At 46.0% G+C, this 20,344-nt stretch overlaps 2 protein-coding genes across 10 annotated transcripts in view; one reads left to right on the top strand and one right to left on the bottom strand.

Annotated features, from left to right (window-relative positions):
• LOC135089277 (transcriptional activator GLI3-like) overlaps window positions 1-10,099 on the top strand; it is a 64,398-nt gene extending 54,299 nt beyond the window's left edge. For 4 of the 5 annotated variants that reach the window (XM_063984747.1, XM_063984752.1, XM_063984750.1 and 1 more), the window contains 3 exons: window positions 48-2,060; window positions 2,304-2,419; window positions 2,826-10,099. In XM_063984747.1, the coding sequence (XP_063840817.1) occupies window positions 48-2,060; window positions 2,304-2,419; window positions 2,826-3,070 (2,374 nt within the window). In that variant the 3' untranslated portion in view covers window positions 3,071-10,099. The remainder of the gene's footprint in view (window positions 1-47; window positions 2,061-2,303; window positions 2,420-2,825) is intronic. The other variant, XM_063984751.1, reaches the window with a different exon arrangement.
• Window positions 10,100-10,454: 355 nt separating this feature from the next.
• The window catches only part of LOC135089275 (uncharacterized), a 17,325-nt gene continuing 7,435 nt past the window's right edge, over window positions 10,455-20,344 (bottom strand). For 2 of the 5 annotated variants that reach the window (XM_063984745.1, XM_063984742.1), the window contains exons 2-6: window positions 18,558-18,743; window positions 15,532-15,718; window positions 14,217-15,426; window positions 13,682-13,803; window positions 10,455-13,376 (exon numbers count right to left, since the gene is read on the bottom strand). In XM_063984745.1, coding sequence (XP_063840815.1) covers window positions 11,264-13,376; window positions 13,682-13,803; window positions 14,217-15,338 — 3,357 coding nt within the window. In that variant the 5' untranslated portion in view covers window positions 15,339-15,426; window positions 15,532-15,718; window positions 18,558-18,743 and the 3' untranslated portion in view covers window positions 10,455-11,263. The other 3 variants (XM_063984744.1, XM_063984746.1, XM_063984743.1) reach the window with 3 other exon arrangements.

Genomic DNA, 20,344 nt, shown 5'->3' with positions numbered 1-20,344 from the left:
TCCCCCTGCCTCACCTCTGGACTGAGTTCATTCTTGTTGCGTTGCAGTAAGAAGAGGAAGGAGTCTCCCACTGAGGAGGAGGAGGAGGCGGAGCTCCGCAACGAGTACCGTAAGGTGAAGATCAAGATGTCCCGAGCGTATCACTACCGCTCCAAGTCCACAGGCTCAGACTCCTCAGAGAAGGAAAAGTCTGTGTCGCCGCCACTGGAGCGCCAGCAGCCTGCCCCCGCCGAGCCCCAGGTGACGCCCATGCCTGAGCCCGCGCCGCAGCCCCTGCCGCACCCCGTCCACGCCGCGGCGCCCAAGGCTTCGCCCGCCCTCGCCCACCCACCACAGAAGAGAGAGATCTCTGAGGATGCCCCCACGCCTCGCCGCACGCCGCCCTACGTGCCGCCACCGCACTACACGCCGCAGTTCAGCGAGCAGCAGGCGCAGCGCATCGACTCCGTCATGGAGAAGGAGCAGCGGCCCGAGAGCACCCAGGAGGCGCCCAGCCACGCTGTGCGGCGCTACCAGCTGCCCGAGCCGCCCCTGCGTCGCTCCCCCGAGGCTCCCCGCCCCGCAGAGGCCATGCGCTCCGAGCCTCGCCCCGCACAGGTGTTCCCAGACTCCCGCATGCCCGTGCTGCCGGACACCGCCCTGCAGGGCATCACCATCACCAAGCACCACGTGTCCCCTGACACCAGGCAGCCGCAGGTCACCGACTCCCGGATGGGTCTGCCCACCATGAACCGCCTGCCGCTGCCACAGTCACACGAGGCTCGCCTCCCCCAGGGCCGCCTGCCCCTGCCGCCTATGTCCAGACTGCCTGGCCTGGCCTCCTCCGTGGCCAGCATGCCGCCACGCCTCCCTGTCATGCCGCCACAGGATCCCCGCGTGACGGTGGCGCCTGACCCGAGGCTGCCGGTCCCACCCGATACCCGACACCCCGTGCAGCCCGACACGCGGCACCCGGGGCCCCAGGAGCCGCGGCACGCTGTAGCGGCGGACACGCGGCTGCCGGTGCCTCCCGACACGCAAATGGGCTCCCCGCGGTCCTCGGGCTCCATCCTGGAGAACATCCTGCTGCGGCGGCTCGGCGGCAAGGACGAGGCGGACACCACCCACGTGGCCCCCGCCGCGGCGCCGCGGGACCTGAAGGAGCCCGTCCACATCGCGCTGCCCAGCGACGCGCACTACAAGCCCGACAGCGCCACCAGCACCTCGGGAGCCACTCAGGACTACAGCTACAAGCGGGTTTACTGTAACTCTGACTCCAGCCAGCAGATCTCACCAGACTCCTCGTCCACACAGAAGCCCGGCTCGGCCTGCTACACCTCGCCGCCACCGCCGCCACAGGTGACCTACGCCACGCAGCCGCCGCCCAACAACCCCGGCTACAGGCCGCCCGTCTCGCAGATGTTCTCGTCGCCTCACTTCAACATGTATTCGTACAACGGCTACAGCGGCAGCAGCGGTAACTTCCCGCCCACCAGTCAGGGCTCCGTGCCCATGGACCACCGCCTCACCATCTCCATCCCCAACAACCAGTCAGGGCATTCCCCTCCCTCCAGTAACTCCTCCCACTCCTCCCAGGGCTCCCCATCCTCCCAGGGCTCCTCCTCTCCCACCAATAGCAATAGAGGCTACCGCTCGCTGCCCTACCCCCTGCAGAAGAAGGACGGCAAGATGCATTACGAGTGCAACGTTTGCTTCAAGACGTTCGGCCAGCTGTCAAACCTGAAGGTGCACCTCAGGACTCACTCCGGCGAGCGCCCCTTCAAGTGCAATGTGTGCATCAAGAGCTTCACGCAGCTGGCACACCTGCAGAAGCACCACTTGGTTCACACAGGGGAGAAGCCGCACCAGTGTGACATCTGCAAGAAAAGGTTCAGCTCCACCTCCAACCTCAAGACGCACATGCGGCTACATTCGGGCCAGAAACCGTACGCGTGTGACCTCTGCCCCGCCAAGTTCACGCAGTTCGTTCACCTCAAGTTACACAAGCGACTGCACACCAACGAGCGGCCCTACACCTGCAACACCTGCAACAAGAAGTACATCAGTGCCTCGGGGCTCAGGTGAGGCACTGCGCCTTGTCTTGTCCATCACACACACACACACACACACACACACACACACACACACACACACACACACACACACACACACACACACACACACACACACACACACACACACACACACACACACACACACACACACACACACACACACACGCACACACGAATACACACACCTGCATTACACTCCCTACACAGTATCCTTTAGGAGATTCACGAGTGCTATTCCTTCCCCCGCAGGACCCACTGGAAGACCACGTCCTGCAAGCCCTCCAGCCCAGAGGAGGAGTTGGCAGTGGAGCGCTCCCCCACGGGCTCCTCCGGCGGCTACGAGTACTGCCCCTCCATAGCCTCAGGTGAGCCCCTCTCCCGTCATTTAGGCCAGCAGTAGCCGTGCAATAAGTTTCTGTTACGACACCCAATTGTTCCCCTATGTGAAGATTGTGCCCGTTTTCTGTCATAACTTAGAGACGAATTCGGTTTGAGTAACCCTATTGCACATGGCGTTCCTGATTTAGTGTTATTTATCATGTCTTTTTATTATTATTATTATTTTTTTTTCTACGCATCTCGTGAGATCTTTTATTTCACGTACTTTTATTAGTGTCTCATGTCTTCTCTCCTTCCTTATTGTTTCCCTTTATCTTGCACAAATTTAGAACCAACGTATTATAAACCTCCACCCTCCACGTGCCTTCCTATCACACCCTGCTATCCTTCCCTAACATTGCTGTATTCTCATCGTCTGTGTCCCGTTGCCAGCAGGAAGCAGCTTGGAGACCGCGGACACCAGCAGCATGGACGGCCTGCCCACCTCCCCCCACAGGCACGACATGCACGACGCCCACGACTACGACCCCAAGAGCCCCTCCTACATGATCCCCGAGGAGCTCATCAAACAGTCCCAGGAAGAGCTGAAGAATTACAACCAGGACATTAAGTGTGAGACGGACACCAGACCCTCGGTGATTGAATCCTCCGCCCACCACGCCATTGAGTGCACGTAGAAAACGGATCAGAAAGAGAGAGAGAAAGAGAGAAAACGAGACTTCGAGACGTACACTGAAGTAAACTTTTTAACACACCGCCGCATTCTAGTAGACTTTGTAGTGAGCGCTGATTGTGGTGGTGGTAGTGAGGAGTGAGTAGTGGTGTTGGCCCTGAACGCTTGTGAGTGAGTGGGTTGGCCGCTTCTTTCTCTCTCTACGTGGGAAGAAAAGTCTGAAGTGGAGAAGTGTTACAGTGCAAGACTTGAGTTGAAACAGACGCACTTCTTTGGTGGATCTCCTCACAGTCGGGCATACACATATTCCTCTTGCCTCCTCTTTGCTCCTCTCGCTGTCTATACTCAACGCTGTTATCTATACTCAAAGGAAACAACGCTAGAAAGTATAAAAACAACAAAAGCACGTAATTACGCGCAAAGCAAAATACATTTATCAAAGTATACCTAATTATTCCCTAACGAGAGATTGAAAGAAATTTATTCCATTATCGGCATTATTGATGAAGCAGCTCACCACCGATCTTTGTTTTGTTCTCTCCCAGTGGCATTCGCAGTAGTAAAGACCCCCTTTTTTTTATTATTTATTTTATCTGAAAGGAGACCGGGAATCGAGTGGCTGGACCGAGGCGACATATCATATTAAAATTAGCACTTATTCTTCCACCGACTGTCAGAGCACTCGGTAACCTTAGGGCCTTAGGGATTATAGTACATTACCTTAACTTTACTTTACCTTTCGCTCACCCGTGACGAAACGAGACGCAAGACAGTACATGCATAGGCAGTGACTTGTAGTATTAAAAAAAACGACTTAAGATTGTGATTCAAGTATTATTATTTTACTTTCTGGTTTGTGACTGGAGATTTTTTGAGGTTTTATAAAGTTTTTTTTTTTTTTATCTTTTTACTTTCGTGCGTCAGTTTGCGATGAAGAGATTAAAGAAGAGTGATCAGGAGGCTACAACGGTCTCTGCTGGCACTCTTAGTTCAGTAAACGCCCACGGTAGACTGACAGAACCGCTGATTTCACTGACCGACGCTCCTGACGCAATGCTGACTGACACACCAGTATTTGTAGGGGATTATGGGATAGATAACTCGAGGCTAACTGACTTCACAGATTCAGGAAGGTACAAAATGAACGACTGTTTACTGACTGTCAGACTTGATGATTTTCTGACTGACTCTTCTGATACGGTGCCAAGCTATATTGCTGACATTACACTTGCTGACTCAGTTGACTGGAGATTGAGTGACTTGTCTGATGAGCAACTGGGTGATTCAGATGTTGACTTACTGACTGAGGCAGGTGATGTGTCGACTGACTTACATGAAGACGCCTTGATCGAAGACATTGATGCTGTGTTGACTGACTCAGCTTATTGTTATTTTATGGAAGACACGTGTTTTTCTGACTCTGCTGACTCGATGCTGACTGACTTATCCCTGATTGACTCTGACTCCGTGACTGACACTGTGATACCCGACACAGACTTGGCTGAAATGGTATTGACTGACGACTCAGCTGCACCTCACACACTGCTGACTGCTGGAGACTTACATGACAACACATTAACAGACATGACTAATACAAGACTGACTGACCCCAACTCAACTGACATGGCCGATACACTGATGACTGACATAAACCTGACCAACACTGTATTGACTGACACACACTTCACTGAACTTCCATTGAGTGACTCAGTAGACGCCATGTTGACTGACACAGCTAACCAAATACTGACTGACACACCTCTAACTGACTTAACTGACAACACTGACGCCTTGTCTGACACAGCTGCCACAATGCTGTCTGATTTGACTGACTTAACTCTGGTGACTGAACCTGAGGACATGGATCACGCGAAATTGACTGAAACACACCATTTGCTACTGAATTACAGAGACACTGCAATATATGACTCGGATGACACTTACTCACTGAATGATGATGATGACGCTCGACTGAGTGATATAACAGACACTTTACTGACTGAGAATTATTACAGTGTCTTGACTGACCTTGATGAGTCTTTACTGAATGAAAGTGACAAGGATGAATCTGATTTGGATGTTTCACTGACTTTTACTTCGCAGACTGAAACTTTACTGACAGAGATGGACGACTCTTCACTGACTGATAATTTGGTGACTGAAATGACTGAAACTTTGCTGACTGAACTGGACGACTTCTCCTTGACTGAACCTAATGACTCTTCTCTGACTGACTTGACTGACATATTACTGACTGTTGACGGTGACGTTTTATTGACTGAAATGGATGATGACTCACTGACTAACATGGATGACTCCTTATTGACTGACTTGACTGACACTTTACTGACTACTGACGGTGAAGATTTATTGACTGAAATGGATGAGAGTTTACTGAAGAATGACTCTGAAAATATGTTGACTGATTCTGCTGACAATTTAGAAAGTAGGATGACTGAATTTGACTGACTGACTAATGTAAATTCTACTGAAATGACAGACGCATACTGACACATTGAAATACACTAAATTGACCTGCTGACTAGAGTACCAAACCATAAACTGACTGATTCACTTGTCTAATAATTCTGACTGACGCACACAACTTACTGAATGCTGACTTCCACAAGATATTCGACTGACTCAGTAAAAGTGGACTAGACGACCAGTCATGACATCTAGCTGACTGTAAACAAGCCAGTGATAGAATGAAACACTACTGCTGAATGATGAGTGATACCTGACTGACTGACTGACTGACTGAGACACAATACTGACTGACTGATAATGAGTTTAGTGTTGACTGATTGGCTGACTGGATATGTTGACTGATACTGAATTTGATTAATACGGCGTGGACTGATCAAGTGACTGACTGATTAACTGACTGACTGACTGACCGGCATTATACCCTGACTAAACTAAACCAAATGCATCCTACTTATACTATGTTGACTGATGCTAAATTTGATAGGCATTATGCTAACTGACACATCGTTGACTCATTGACTGACTGAATGACTGACACCAAATACAACCTACTTATGCATACTATACTGACTGATACTAAATCTGACTGGCATTATACTGACTGACTGCATTTAAACTGACTGACTGAGGCTATACAGATCTATACTCGACTGATATACAGACTGATGGTACACTGAAATGGCCTTTACTGACTGACTGACTGTAGAGGCTGTTCTTACTGACACATTCATTGAAATTTACTGAAGGGAAGGTACAGATTCAAGTGATTTGACTGACTTAACTGGAGAGACTTAATGATACGTGCCTGAATTAACACAACAACAATAACAATAACAACTACAAGTACAACAACAACAACAAAATTAACAAACAACGTGTCAGCATCAGTCTAATAATAATTTGTCGTAAAATTTACAGTCGTATTTTTTTTTTCTTTTGGTTAAGATTTTTTTTTTCTTAGTGAATTTAGTTTTGCTCAATTTTTTAGTGGCAATTATTCGTGTTTTTTTTCGGATTATTTGTATTAATTAATTTTTATCACCGTTTGCTCTGACAGAATTCGGTCCAGCGACTCCTCGGCTCTATTTTTTCATCTAGAACTTCATTATTATTATTATTATTATTATTATTATTATTATTATTATTATTATTATGACAGTAAGTTCTCCATAAGGGTTGTTATTAGTTTCAATTGCATAGGTTCTCTCACGCCAATGATGATGCTATAACATTCTCCTCTCATGCAGGTTGTTGTTCTCTTACACAACGAGGAAATGATTGATTCTCTCACCACATCATCATCGCCTCAACCCTTTCACTGCCCAACGATCTTTCCCATAATCACTTACAACCTTTCTGATTATTTCTGTTTCTATTTCTGTAACCATGAGAAGCCAAATTGACTTCCTCCTCTGCTTTTTTCTTTGTGTCCAAGCAAACAAGTTTATCAATGGTGTGAATGTTCAGACTTACCAGCCAACGCCCCTGGCAGTGAAAGGGTTAAGGGAGACGCTAGACCTCCGCACCTTTACCTTAATAACCCAACGAGTTACTGTTATAATGATCTGTAGTTGACTCCTTATTTCTTTCCACTTTTCTGCTCAACGTTCCAGTGACCTGAAGTGGCCTTGTCTCTACCGTCCATAGCTGTGACCTCACTCACCCCTCTCGCCCGGGGCAGGAGAATTCGTACCCCTTTTAGAAACTGTTGTACATTCGGCTCGCAAATCAAATGCATTGCTGATTTTCGTCTCTGTGCAAATCTCGCCTGTAAGAAACATGATTTTCCTCTTTTTTTTGCTCGGGAACAGTTCTGCCAAACACCCGAGGCAGCCATTAAGCCGTGAAATATAACAGAAACATTTTGAATCTCGGCTTAATAATTAATGTCAAAGTTTCTGCAATGCTACTTTCGTTTCGGTGCAAACTTCGGCAATCTGAAGCATGACGTCCATTAACACCTTACCGAAGAGTATGAATGACAGAGCCGGAAATGTAGGAAGGTGAAGAATGAGTGCAATGTTGCCCACGGAGCCGAATATCAAGGGTGGTGCCGAAGTGTCCCTCCAAACCCTCCAGTAGAACTCCAGTGTGCAACCCGCATTTATTGACCAGGTATCGGGTCGGGTTCCGGGGTCGCTTGGGGCTTGGTGGAGGAGCAGGAGGGCAGGTGGTGGGGCGCAGGGAAGGGGGTGAGTGCCGCTTGATTCGGTAGATACAGTAAAGTGACGCCCTTCACCGTGCCTTCCCTCCGCCCCCCCGCCGCCCCTTCCTTCCCTTCATCCTCGTGTATAAAATGTAAAGTTCAAATTGTGTAAATGATGTACATACACACACACTTAATTTATTCATCTGTTTCCAAGAGGGAATCATTAATGACTGTGATTTTTAAGCGTTTTTATTATTATTCTGTTTATTTCTTCTTCTTTATCGATATATATATTGTATGCTACTACTGTTACATAGTCTCGGTTTTATATATATCTATATTTTTGTTCTCCTCTCACTCTTTCCTTATTTTGTCACTGTCCTTTATAGATATGTTTTATCCATTGGTATATCATATTTGTTTTTATTCGGCAGCAGTTTCCCTTGTCTCCTTCCCCCGCAGAGTGCTGTTCTTTTGTCAGTCTTGAGGCTCATGAGACGTGGATTTTTTTTTTTTTTTTTTAGTATTTATTAATTTATTTTATCTATTGGGGTCTGTTTGTTCTCCATTAAAACATTCATGCTTCACTGAACTAAACATATATACCGAATTTAATCTGTGAACATTCTCTCCCACCGACTTTTCGCTGATCATATTTATAACAGTTATTTATACCAGTGAAACCAAACATAATCTGATTAATTATTCCTGTCATATGAAATCATTAAATCTTATTAAATGATGTTCTTGAACTTGTAGCGCATTAATTTTGCCAAGAATGTTTTAAATTGACGAAATTATTCATCTGTACATAAATCTTGAATTATAAAAGGCATTTAATCTCCCTTTAAAATGAACAACATTTTTAGATCAGAAAAGTGTTCAAAATTTACAAATACACAATTTTCTGACATTCTATAAGGAATTTAAAGCAAACCACGTCCATGAACCACAAATGAAAACAAAAGACAAATTAATCTTTCCCAATTTCGGCAGCTTTCTTCCTTCAAAGTAAAAAGACCAACACATGTCTGGTCTTCCTACTCTGCCTCCCTCCCTCCCGGCCGTCGCTACGCAGCAACACGCCCCACACAGCCAGTACAAACCCTCATGTCGTGCCGTTGGTTCTCTTTCGTAAACAATTGAAAGAGGACAAGCGCACGATGTCTAGTAGGCGATGTTGCTGCTGCTATTATTATTATTATTATTATTATTATTATTATTATTATTATTATTATTATTATTATTATTATTATCGTTGTTGTTGCTCCCTGCTTGTTATTTTTTTTCTTGTCCCCTCTCAAAGACTTAAATGAAAAGAATAGGAAAGGAAGTGTTTATTATTATTATTATTATTATTATTATTATTATTATTATTATTATTATTAATATCATAGATTTATTCCCTGATCTCAGTTTCGCGGCACAGGCCTTTGTAATATTTTCCCCTATAAGAAAACACTAGAATCTTTCATATTTATAATTTTCTCCACTTGTGCTGCAGATATTATTATTATTATTATTATTATTATTATTATTATTATTATTATTATTATTATTATTATTATTACTATCATCGTCATCTCTTGCCTTGTTTTCTTCACACGTAAAGTTAACAATGATGACCAATGATAATGATAATGATAATAATAATGACATACCTAATGGAAGTGATGACATTTTACCCTTGTTATATTTTCTTCTGTTTTTTTACCCCCCCTTAATTTTATTGTTTTAACGGACTTGTACAAATTGGTTAGTGTCTCTGTTACCTTCCTCCCTTCCCCTCAAGGAGTACAGTAGGGCGCCGGCAAAGATTACTAGGAGACAGTTAGGTAAAGCTACGTTGTCTGTGTCAGGAGGAAAAGAAATGGTAGGCACTTCTATTTTCTGGGTTTGTCTTTTTTTTTTTCTCTCAGTTGACATGACAGCGTGAGAACAGAAGGATAGTGTTAAACTGGATTATATTTATTTTTATATGCAAGCCCCATCTTCCATCAGCCTCAGACTCCTGCTCATTCTAGTTGGCATTAAAGATAAACAAACGCAGACCTGTGTTTTCCCTGCGTGTCTTCAGTATTAACGTTTCAAACTCGCGTGGATCAAACACAAACAAAACGTCGCCATTTTGACTCAACTCAGGACGGGGTTGGTTGCTCTTGCGACGGAAAAAAAAAAATGGAAAAGTATTGATAATTCGTCTAATCTCCAATTCTTCCCTCCCCGCCGCCTCGTCCAAAGCTGATGTGACCTTTGTAACTTTTTTTTTCTAATTAATATCATATTGATATTATAATGGTGGAAGGTGCTGGCGTTACTCTATTTTCATCTCGTAACAAACTCACGAGACCAGATGATGTATAACAAGAGATATTAAATAAAACTCAAAATAAACTTGTATCCATTTCTCCTCTAGATTACGAGATGAGGTGGTTAGGTTCATATCATTAAACAACCCTTTAACCTTGAACCTTGTTATCACCTATTTAAGAACATGTCAGGCTGATTGACTTCGAGCAGACTGTGAGTGGAAAGGAAAAGGATTTACTTCATAACTTAACCAGTAGAGTGTTGTGCTGCGTGGGAGGCGAGGAAGCAGCAGCACCATCTGGCGGTGGGATGCCACACTACTCACCCTTCGCTGCTCCTCGCCTTGCCTGTCTGAGTTTGCTTCTGGCTGTCGCGGAGCCTCAGTTGACCTCTTGAAGCCATTGAGAGAGGGTCGAGGAAGGACACAGAGACACGAGTACAAGGAAAGCAGTGTTCATTATATATTCAGACGGCACAAGATACACCTGAGAATGCTACGCAGGAAGGAATCGAGAGTCTGGTGCAGAGAATCAGGCAAGACCACCTCCTTCCTTCGTCTAAGTTAAAAAGAAATAATTCTGCTTCATTTAAAATATAAATGTAATCTTTAGAAAACATCCACAAAACAAAGACACAAATTAAGATAACTATTCACTTACTCCTCTACCTTGAGACACATGGAAGCAATACACAATACTGTCCTGTTATCACTAATGTCCTACGTGCACGAGAGTGTTCCCAGCACACCTACGTGGTGACCACACTGAGCGCCCCGTGTGTTCACGCGCCTCAAGGCGACAAGTGAGCATGAATGAACAACCAGGCTGGCGATCACGTGTTCGGCAACAGTGTAGCAAGTGTGTCAGGGCGAGGGAGGCCACTCCTGTACAGCAGTGTGTTGCTGCTGCTGCTGCACTCCCAGGCTCAGACTCAGTCGGTGCTCAACACCACACTTTGGTCGGGTGCACGCAGAGGAATTGGAGTGGTCTGGCGTCCTGAGTGTCCGTAAGGAGGCACGAGTGGAGCACACTATCGACGAGTATCCGCGACACTTGTTCACACATCCTCACAACTCAGCGGCGTCTTCCTCAGTGGTGGTCGCTTCTTGACTACTTACGTGCCGAATCGAAGTACAGTTGAATGGCATGTGAATGACACACCAGCGCCTTCCGGCTCCCGGTGCCTCCCCTGCAACCGTGTGAGTGACTAGTAGCTAGCAATCCTCGCTGCCTGACGCGTCCCCGCTAACTAGCGACTCCCGCCCACCGCTGAGTCCCCTGCCGAGGCCACACGTTCCCTAATCTTCGCCACCTGCACCAACATCTGCTGGTGGAGTCTCCTCATCCACTTCTGCTTCACCTCGGCACTGGTGGCGCACATCTCGTAGGTGATAGGCTCCTTCCTGCCGCCCTGGCGCACCTCCACCCTGAAGGTGCAGTCGTGGTTGGTTGGCGGGCCGAGGTTCACCTGGTCCAGCCAGATGTCCATCACGTACTCGTAATAGGGCTGCTTCGGTCTGGTGAGGATAATGACGTTCTCAAAGAGCAATGCGATGTACTCCCCCGCACGAATCTCCTTCTTGCGAGTCTTCACCTCCATGGGGCTGGACAGCAGCAGGATGCCGCTGCGCTGGAAGTCTACGCGGCCGTTCACGATGGCCTCCTTCAGCACCCGTATTTGCGCCAGATCTATATCCTCCCGCAGCCTTCTCATGACACGCTGGGCGGACTTCTTACACTTCTCTGAGGTGCACAGTTCCTTCATGAACCCGAAGTAGATGCCGTACACGTGCTGCACGGGGCAGATGTACGGGCCGGCCTGGGGTTCCTCGTCCAGCTTGACCGTCAGCTGAGACCGAACCACTAGGTAGTCAATGTACACCTGCAGCTCCTCCAGGTTCTCTGCCAAGTAGTCAGCGAAGTCACTCACTTTCTGTGACCTTTGCAGGGCAGGTAGAAATTTCTTGCTGTGGAGGCGATGAAGCTTCTCCAGCAGGTCGCCGAGAGCCTCAGGCGGTCTCTGTATCTCTGGGTTGAGTAATGAGGAAAGCTTGTTAACGTACATCTCTTCGTATTGATTCATGTTGGGCAAGCTGTATCCGTCCACCGGCTCCCGCCCCGCCTCGCCCGCTGCGTCGTCCATCACCACCTCCTTCAGCAGCGGGAACACGCGGGACAGGTCGAGGGGTAGCGTGCGGAACTGCTGACGTGGTATTTGTAACTTGCTGACGGAGCCTCGGCCTTGCGTCAGCTTGGTGTTGCGTCTGGTGATCTTCTGCAGTTCGCTGATCCACTCGTCCCTGATCTTCGTGCTCTTGATCCTGAACTTGAGCGTGGCCAGCTGCGTCTGTCCCTCGGAGAGCACGTTGAGGTGCAGTTCGTTGTCTCCGGAGGCCACCACAGACTCCAGCTGCTCCACCCGGTAGTGAGTCTTGTACTTGAAGTAAGGAGGCTTCATGGACGTAATAACAAGAAGATTTTCGAAAAGAATGAGTTGGTACTTCTTCTTCTGGAGCGTTCCGCCGCCTATGTAGTTGAGCTCTCCGATGTAAAGCATGTCACCCCCCAGCCTGAGGTCCACGGGGCTGTGGATCACTGTGTTCAGGGTCATCTCCGTGTTGGCTTTGCGCTTCACTTGATTCAGGTAGTCGATGGCTTCCTGCAACTTGCTCTTCACCTCCTGGGACGCCTCCTTCTTGAAGCTGTCCAGGATCATGGCGTAGAAGTTGATGCGCAGGGAAGGCTTGAGGATGTTACGCTTAAGGTCCGGGAAGTGTTCTTTGAAGTGGCTGGCGTATTGCAGGAGATCTCGCTGCACCGCTGGCGTCATCACCATGTAGCGGCTGTAGCACTGGAACTGCTCGTTGGTGAACACTCGAGCCAGCTTTTCCGGCTGCCCGCGCGTTTCCGTCAGGCTGTCCTGCAGTGCCATTTGGAAGGCGTAGATCACCTCCACCTGCTTGAAGATGAGGTCGAAGTGCTGGCGGATGAGTGAGGGCGTCTTGGAATTCATGTCCTGGTAGTCCCTGAGGATGCTGCGCAGACACACCAGGTACTCCTCCTCCTTCTCCATCAGGTAGGAGAAGTGGTCAGTGGCGGACTTGGTGGCCAAGGACTCCTCATCCCTCAGGTTGAGGCGGCTGCCGAACCACGCGATCATGTCGCCCTCGCTGTCTGACACGACTGAGTCACTCCTGGAGGCGGCGCTGCTGTTGCTGCACGTGCTGTACCCGCTATCCGAGGAGACGCGACACAGGCTCAGAGATGGACTGCTGATGATTCTGCGTTGCGGCCCAACGCCGAGGTCATCACTATCCAGGGCGCCGCTGTGACTTCTCTCCCATGATCGCAGAGTTGAACTCCTGAGGACAATGTGCAGGTGACCGTCACACCGTAACTTCAAACATTTCGCTGTCTTATCATTTTCAACCTACTCTAGCGCAAGTTTTGTTGTTTTCAAGGTCATTTTCATAATTCTAATATTTTATTGAATATTCTGCATCAGTGATGGGAAAAACACTCAAGGGAATCAGACTAATCATCCATGTGGCCTTGAAAACAGTCCTTATGAAGACAGACACACAGACATAGACAGATACTGATCTCTTTAGAATTACGAAAAAAGTACTTTTAATACTGTGTGTGTGTGTGTGTGTGTGTTTCTTACCTGTCGTCCATATCCAAAGATCGAGGTGGTCTGGGAGAGGTTGGGAGAGAGCAGGAGGTGGTGGAGGAGGCGGGCAGGTCTCCAGCGAGGGCGGTGGACACATGGCTCTGTGTCTGCGACTCCTGCAAAAAATAACAATTCCATTACACATGTATTCTTTGATAATCATTACTACTACGCATGTGTTCGCATGTAAGTTCATTGTCATTTATTTATCAACTTATATTTTGATTTGTACCTAGTGCTTGTAGTTTTTTTTTTTAATAGTTAAAAATGGATTGTAGGAAGTAAGATGGAGGGAGAAAACACAGATTTGAGGATAGAAGGAAGTACAGGAAGGCAAGGAAAAAGGAGAATGAGATATGGAGAAAGCTTTGATGAGTGAGGCGCGTATGGTCTTATGGCTCCAAAATATCAATCAATTAAGCAAAGCGTGTAACTGACAGGCAATGTGCATCATGCGTCTCTTAGTGGTGAGGAGTGTCAGGTGTGTCAGATGTGGAAGTGTCGGAATACGATAACAGCAGGTTCTCACGGGCATGCGGAGGTAGGAGAAACGCCTTGGGTCACGTCTTTCGGCAGCTATGATGTAATGGGTGCGTTGCCAGTCGGGGTGCACGTGGGGCAAATCTCTGCGATGCGGCGGCGGCGTCCTGGCGCTCCACCCTCCACCCTGGCCGTCGTCAGTCGTCCCGTATCTCTGGAAGTTGGTGTCCAGGAGTGGGTATTTCTCGTCCATGGTGAGGTGCGAGGACAGGACCGGCAACTGTGATGCCGCGGCGGAGTAGCGGGTCCTCTCCAGCCTGGGGTGTCTGAAGGAGCTGGACCTCCCGCCGGCGTCACCGATCCCAGGGTGTGGCGGATACTCGGATTTCTTCATGGGCACACTGCCGTACCTCCTGAATGGATCTGGTGACTGAGGGACAGGGATCTCCCTCCTGTAGGTGACGGGGGAGCGGAGGGGGGAAGGTGACGGGCAGGGAGGCGGTGGTGTCTGCGACCTTCCACTTCTACAAAACCTTCTTAAAAACGAGTTGTCGCTAAAAGTTGGAAGTTTTGAATCATATGACCTTTCCTTTCTCGCACTCGTTCTCTCGTCCGTCGGCGTGGCCGCCCGCCTGCTGGGGGAGGGTGAGGGCGGCCCTCTGCGGAAGGTAGACATTCCCAGCCTGCGCATGTCTGACGAGGGAGGCGGCGGCGAGGCGTGGTGAGTCCTCTTGAAGCGCGGCATGGATGCGAACGGGTAGCCATTTCGTGGGTGATTTTCCTCGCTTCTCCCATAAGCGTCCCTCTGAGGCACCGCTGTGGCGTCCCCCGTGGCAGGGGCGATGCGGTTCCTGTGGAGGGGCGGAAGGACCGCGGGGGCACGCCACTCCTCAGCGCCGAGCACCTGCTGGGCTGGTACATGGCTGAAGTGAGGGATTTGGGTCTCCTTGCGCTCCCCCTCGTTGACAGAGTGAGACCTCCTCAGCAGAGGCCGTCTCTGCAGCCACTCGGCGGGGCGGGGTGGCAGTGGAGGCTTGCAGTTGGGGGCATAGATGGGGTTCTGGGTGTAGATGTCTGGAGGTGCCTTGTATAACCTGACGGGGGTTCGGAGGGAGCTGCCCCGGACAAAGGGCTGCAGTAGGGGCGTCCTGTCGTCCACACAGTCACTCATGCTCTCACGCGCCTCCGCAGCAGCAGGTGAAGGGCAGGCCCCACTCCCCGCCGCGCGTCAGCACACACCACAAGGCGAGAGGCTTCACCTGCGACAATGTGAAATATTTAGCAATCACTCTTCTTTAGACTAGAAGATTATTCTTACTCTATGACAGTGCCTCCTGCCATCAGCCGTACCGCCCTGCACTCACCGCCACTGCTGGAGTGTGTCGCTGCGGCGGCTGGCTGTGTTGGACGCGCTGGTGAACTCAGGTGCACAATACAGAAGAACCATCTCTCATCTTTTGTGCATCAAAAGATTAGATATTGTGAAGACTGATGTTATTTTTTTCTGTACACACTTAGAACTCAAAAGTCGATGTTTCCTGCGTGGAGTGGCTGGGTGAGGCAAATGGGAAGTAACAGTAGACAAAAAGTTTCAAAAAGTTTCAGACACGATTTTTACCTTTTTATATATTCACTGGCAATGAATACCCACTGTCATCCCAAGACGAACACCGCGACAACATTTACCGAGGATCGTTTCATTACTCAAGTACGAAAGTTAAAGATTGGAAAGTGACCTGACACTACCTCACACAGTTCCCGCCACGCGATGCTCGTCAGGGCACATGCTGACCCGAGGCTGAGGTCACGGAGGTCACACGCCACTACCAACCACTCTGCTGCCCTTGTAACGCAGTCAGGCATTAGGTCACGTCAGCACCATAGTCTAGGTCATTCAGGTCACATCACATCACATCACACTAGTCTATATAGATCACTCGAGGTCACATCACATCACACCAGTCACTGATCACCATAACATCACTACAAACATGAGTGACCATCACCACTCATTATTTCCCTACAGTTCATCATTCAGAACACGTCACTATCACAGTTTCGATCACATCACATCACTCACCTGTCACTAATCACCATAACATCACCACAAGCACACAAGCACCCATCACCACTCAGAGTCCAATCACTATCTCCCTCTCGTTCACCATTATCACGAACCCTTCTATCTCTTCCCTTTTTTTTTCTGCTCTATCTTATCTGAGAAAAGAACTTCAGCCCGGAAATAAGATACGCCTGTTTCACTACGAACGCGGTGACAAGTGACGTGAGACTCTGCACGCTCACGTCAGTCAGTCTTGTTTGCGTTACGTAATGGTTCGGTTTTTGACGTAATCATTCTCTCTCTCTCTCTCTCTCTCTCTCTCTCTCTCTCTCTCTCTCTTAGCTATCTATCATTCGTATCAGCTGGTTGGTTAGTCAGGTTAATCAGTCCGTTAGTCAGTCAGTCAGTCATGTTATTCACTTAGCCGATCGTTGTTTTAGTCAGTAATTATTCATTTATTCATTCACTCATTCTTAATTTCCTCACTCACTCACTCAAGACAGCCATCCAGTCAGCCAGTCACACATTCTCCAGTCATCCAACCCGTCAGTCAGGTAGTCAGTTAGTCAGTCACTCATCCAAACGGCCAGCCATCCAGTCAATCCAATTAGAAGCCAGTTAGTCAGTCTGCCACTTAATCAGTCAGTCATTCGGCCATTCAATCTTTCAGTCATTTAATCAGTCAGTCAGCCATTTATCCAATCAGTAAGCCAGTCTTTCAATCATTCATCTAGTCTGTCATCCAGTCAGTCAGCCATCCATCCACTCAACCATCCAACCAGTCAGTCAGCCATTAAATCCGTCACTCAGTCAGTCAGTTTAACAAGTGTATCAGTCTATCATTCAACTTAACCTTTTGATTGGCACTTGGTACACCTTCCGTTCTGAGACATCTTTACTTGTTCCACTGCCACATCCAATCTTCAAACCGACTAGAAATTGCAAAATATATTCCTTTCATCGCTAACTTTCTTGTAGATGCATGTAAAGATTTCACGCATTGCTTCTGGTGCTGCTAATTGTTTCGTGTCGCAGTGATTAAGGACTAGTCAGTTAACAAGTCTCAGGAGTCACGTGTTAGCTAAACCAAAGCAGGATGCGGTTCACCAATAACCGCACGTCATATTTGCACTTAACAATCAGGTGAAGTCGATCAGCCCCTCTATAATGCAATACGGGGAAACTGCTTCACGTATCTTCACGTATCTTATCTAAATTTAATCCGTTTGGAATGTAATATGAAGTTGATGCAATCTTCTCGAGGATTCCAAGTACCTACACTCGTTAAGTCCCACAGACGTGAAGTACAGGTGTGTATTTCATTTATTATCGATTGCTTACTTGTTCCCAGAATTTCCGACGTGTGAAAATAAGTAAATATGAAAATAAGTATGTGAGCGCAAAGTTTAAGGTCTTTTCCTTCCCCAGTGTTCTTTTTATTCCACTGAAATCGATTATTTGTGTGTTCCAGATTTGCCGTAGAGTGAAAATAAGTAAATAACAATGTAAGAGTTTGAGTGCAAAGTTTAAGGTCTTTTCTTTCCCTAACTTCTTTTTTTTTTTTCACCGAAGCAAGAAATAAGTAGAGCAGATTTGTTATATTACGGTTCTTTTACGAGTGGTTTATTTTCTATATTCTTCTTTTTCCGACTTAAAGACTGGTTTCCTTTCTTCGCTGACACACATTTTCATTCCATCACAACAAAACAAACAATAGCACTTTTCATAAGTCTATTGATTAATCAACTTATGTATTTATTTATTTATTCATTCATTTATTCATTTATTTATCTTATTTCCTTTCCCTGTCTTTTTGTTCCCTCGTTTCCCCCATGTAAAACTTAATATCTTCCTTTCCCTACTAAAAAAAACACAAAAAAAAATGTATTCGCCTTTCACTGGAACAAGGACGAGTCAGCCATTCAGCCAGTCAGTCATCAAGGTTGTGAGCCATTCTGCTGACCAATCACTCACTCATTAACTCATTTAGTCAGTCAACCAATCAGTCAGCCAGATGGTGAGTTAATCAGCCAGTTAGCCAGTCAGTCATCCATTCATTCACTCATTAACTCATTCAGCCAATTAGTCATGCAGGTAGTGAGTCAGTCAGCTGGCCAAACATCCATTCATTCATTCATTACCTCATTCAGCCAATCAGCCAGCCAGTTAGCCAGTCAGCCAGTCAGTCATTTAGGCTGTGAGTCAGTCTGCAGGCCAATCATTAACTCATTCATTAACAGGCCATTCATTAACTCATTTAGCCATCCAGCCAGTCAATTAGTCATTCAGCCAGCCCGCCACTCAGCCAGCCAGCACATCCACCCTCACCTGCTGCCCGGATGTCATTCCCTGGATGGAGGATGAACAGGTGCGGCGCGGAGGGCATCAGATCCTCTCCTGTGGTCGTGACATGGCTGCCAGAGGAGGAGGAGGAGCAAACACCTAATCTTGAAAGTGGTGATGATGTTGCTCTTAGTGGTGATGGTGGTGGTGGTGGTGGTGCTTCTTTTTAACCTGAAAAAAAAGAAAGGTTGCTTGTTTTTTTCTGCTTTCCGCTAATTGAAGTCATTAGTGATTAGTCTCATTGCGTTAACTGCTCCATTGATAGTGAAATACACCCACTGATTGTTTTTTATAAAGTAGTGATAATACGGGGACATCCTGGCCATCCCCTGGGGGTGAGATAACTTTGATAGCATAGGTAAGGTTTTTAGATTAAGTTAGGTTAGGTTAGGTTAAGTTAAGTTATGTTAGATTAGATTAAGTTAGGTTAGGTTAGGTTAAGTTAGGTTATATGATGTTATTTTAGGTTTTGTTAGGTTAAGTTAGGATAGGTTAGGCTCAGTTAAGTTATATCAGGTTACATTACATCAAATTAGAATACATTAGGTTAGATTAAGCTCGGTTATGTTATATCATTAGGTTAGGTTACGATAGATTCAGTTTGTTTAGGTGCAGCTATTCTATATTAAGTTAAATTACACTACTTTCCATTCGATTCGGTTCGGTTACGTTATATTAAATTAGGTTAAGTCAGGGAGATTTACCATTTGAGGGATTATTTTGGCTGACATTTTTAAGGAGGAATTTTATGTGACTATAATTTACCTGGAAACCTACCTCCATTCATGCGTGTAATGTGAAAGTTTGTGAATGTCTGGAAGGAAACTCACAAAAAAAAAAAATTAATAACTAAATAAAATAGAATAAAATAAACAAATAAATAAATAAATGAAAATAAATAAATAGGTAAATAAATAGATAGATAAATAAATAAATAAACAAATAATGACATAATAAAGACGGGAAAGATGAAAATGTCAAAAGTTACAGCTTGAGGCAACAGATTTACCAAGATGTGATGTTTGATGCTCATAACCTTCCACACGAAAAGATAAATGATAACTGAATAATAAAAATTTAAAAAAAAATTAAAAAGAATGAAAAGAAAAGAACGGGAAATAGAAAAAAAAAATTGTTGAGAAATCTAAATGAGAAAGAAACGTGTTCCAAACCACATCAAATTATAGAGATGTGATGTAATAATAATAATAATAATAATAATAATAATAATAATAATAATAATAGTAGTAGTAGTAGTAGTAGTAGTAGTAGTTGTAGTAGTAAGGAAAGATATCTAGAGAAAGTAAAATGTCAAAAGTTACAACAGGCACCCAAACGTTCAAGAAATTATGTTAGATGATCGTAACCTTGCAGACGAAAAGGAAAAAAATAATAAAAATAATAGATAAGATAAAAAAAAAAAAATGAAAAGAGAGAAAAAAAATAATTGAAGAGTCTGAAAGAGAAACGTGTTCACAGCCACAACATCAAATTACTGAGGAGGTGTGATAGTCAGTACTCGTAACCTTCAGAATAACAACAACAAAAAATAAATAAATAAATAAACAAATAAAATACAACAGAATACAAACTAGTTAATAAATTAGTAATAAACAATTAAAGAACACAAACTTGCTACGAAACATGAAAAAAAAATAATAAATTGATTAATAAATGAATTATAAGAAAAAGTAAAACACATGTAATATAAACTAGTCAACAAATCAATAACGAACAAATAAAAAAAAAACACAATCTTGCTACGAAACATA

The sequence above is a fragment of the Scylla paramamosain genome, chromosome 32 (genome assembly GCF_035594125.1).
Source record: "Scylla paramamosain isolate STU-SP2022 chromosome 32, ASM3559412v1, whole genome shotgun sequence".
NCBI classification, from domain to species: Eukaryota; Metazoa; Arthropoda; class Malacostraca; order Decapoda; family Portunidae; genus Scylla; species Scylla paramamosain.
The sequence above is the reverse complement of the archived record's forward strand: the minus strand, read 5'-3'. Positions and strand labels throughout refer to the sequence as shown.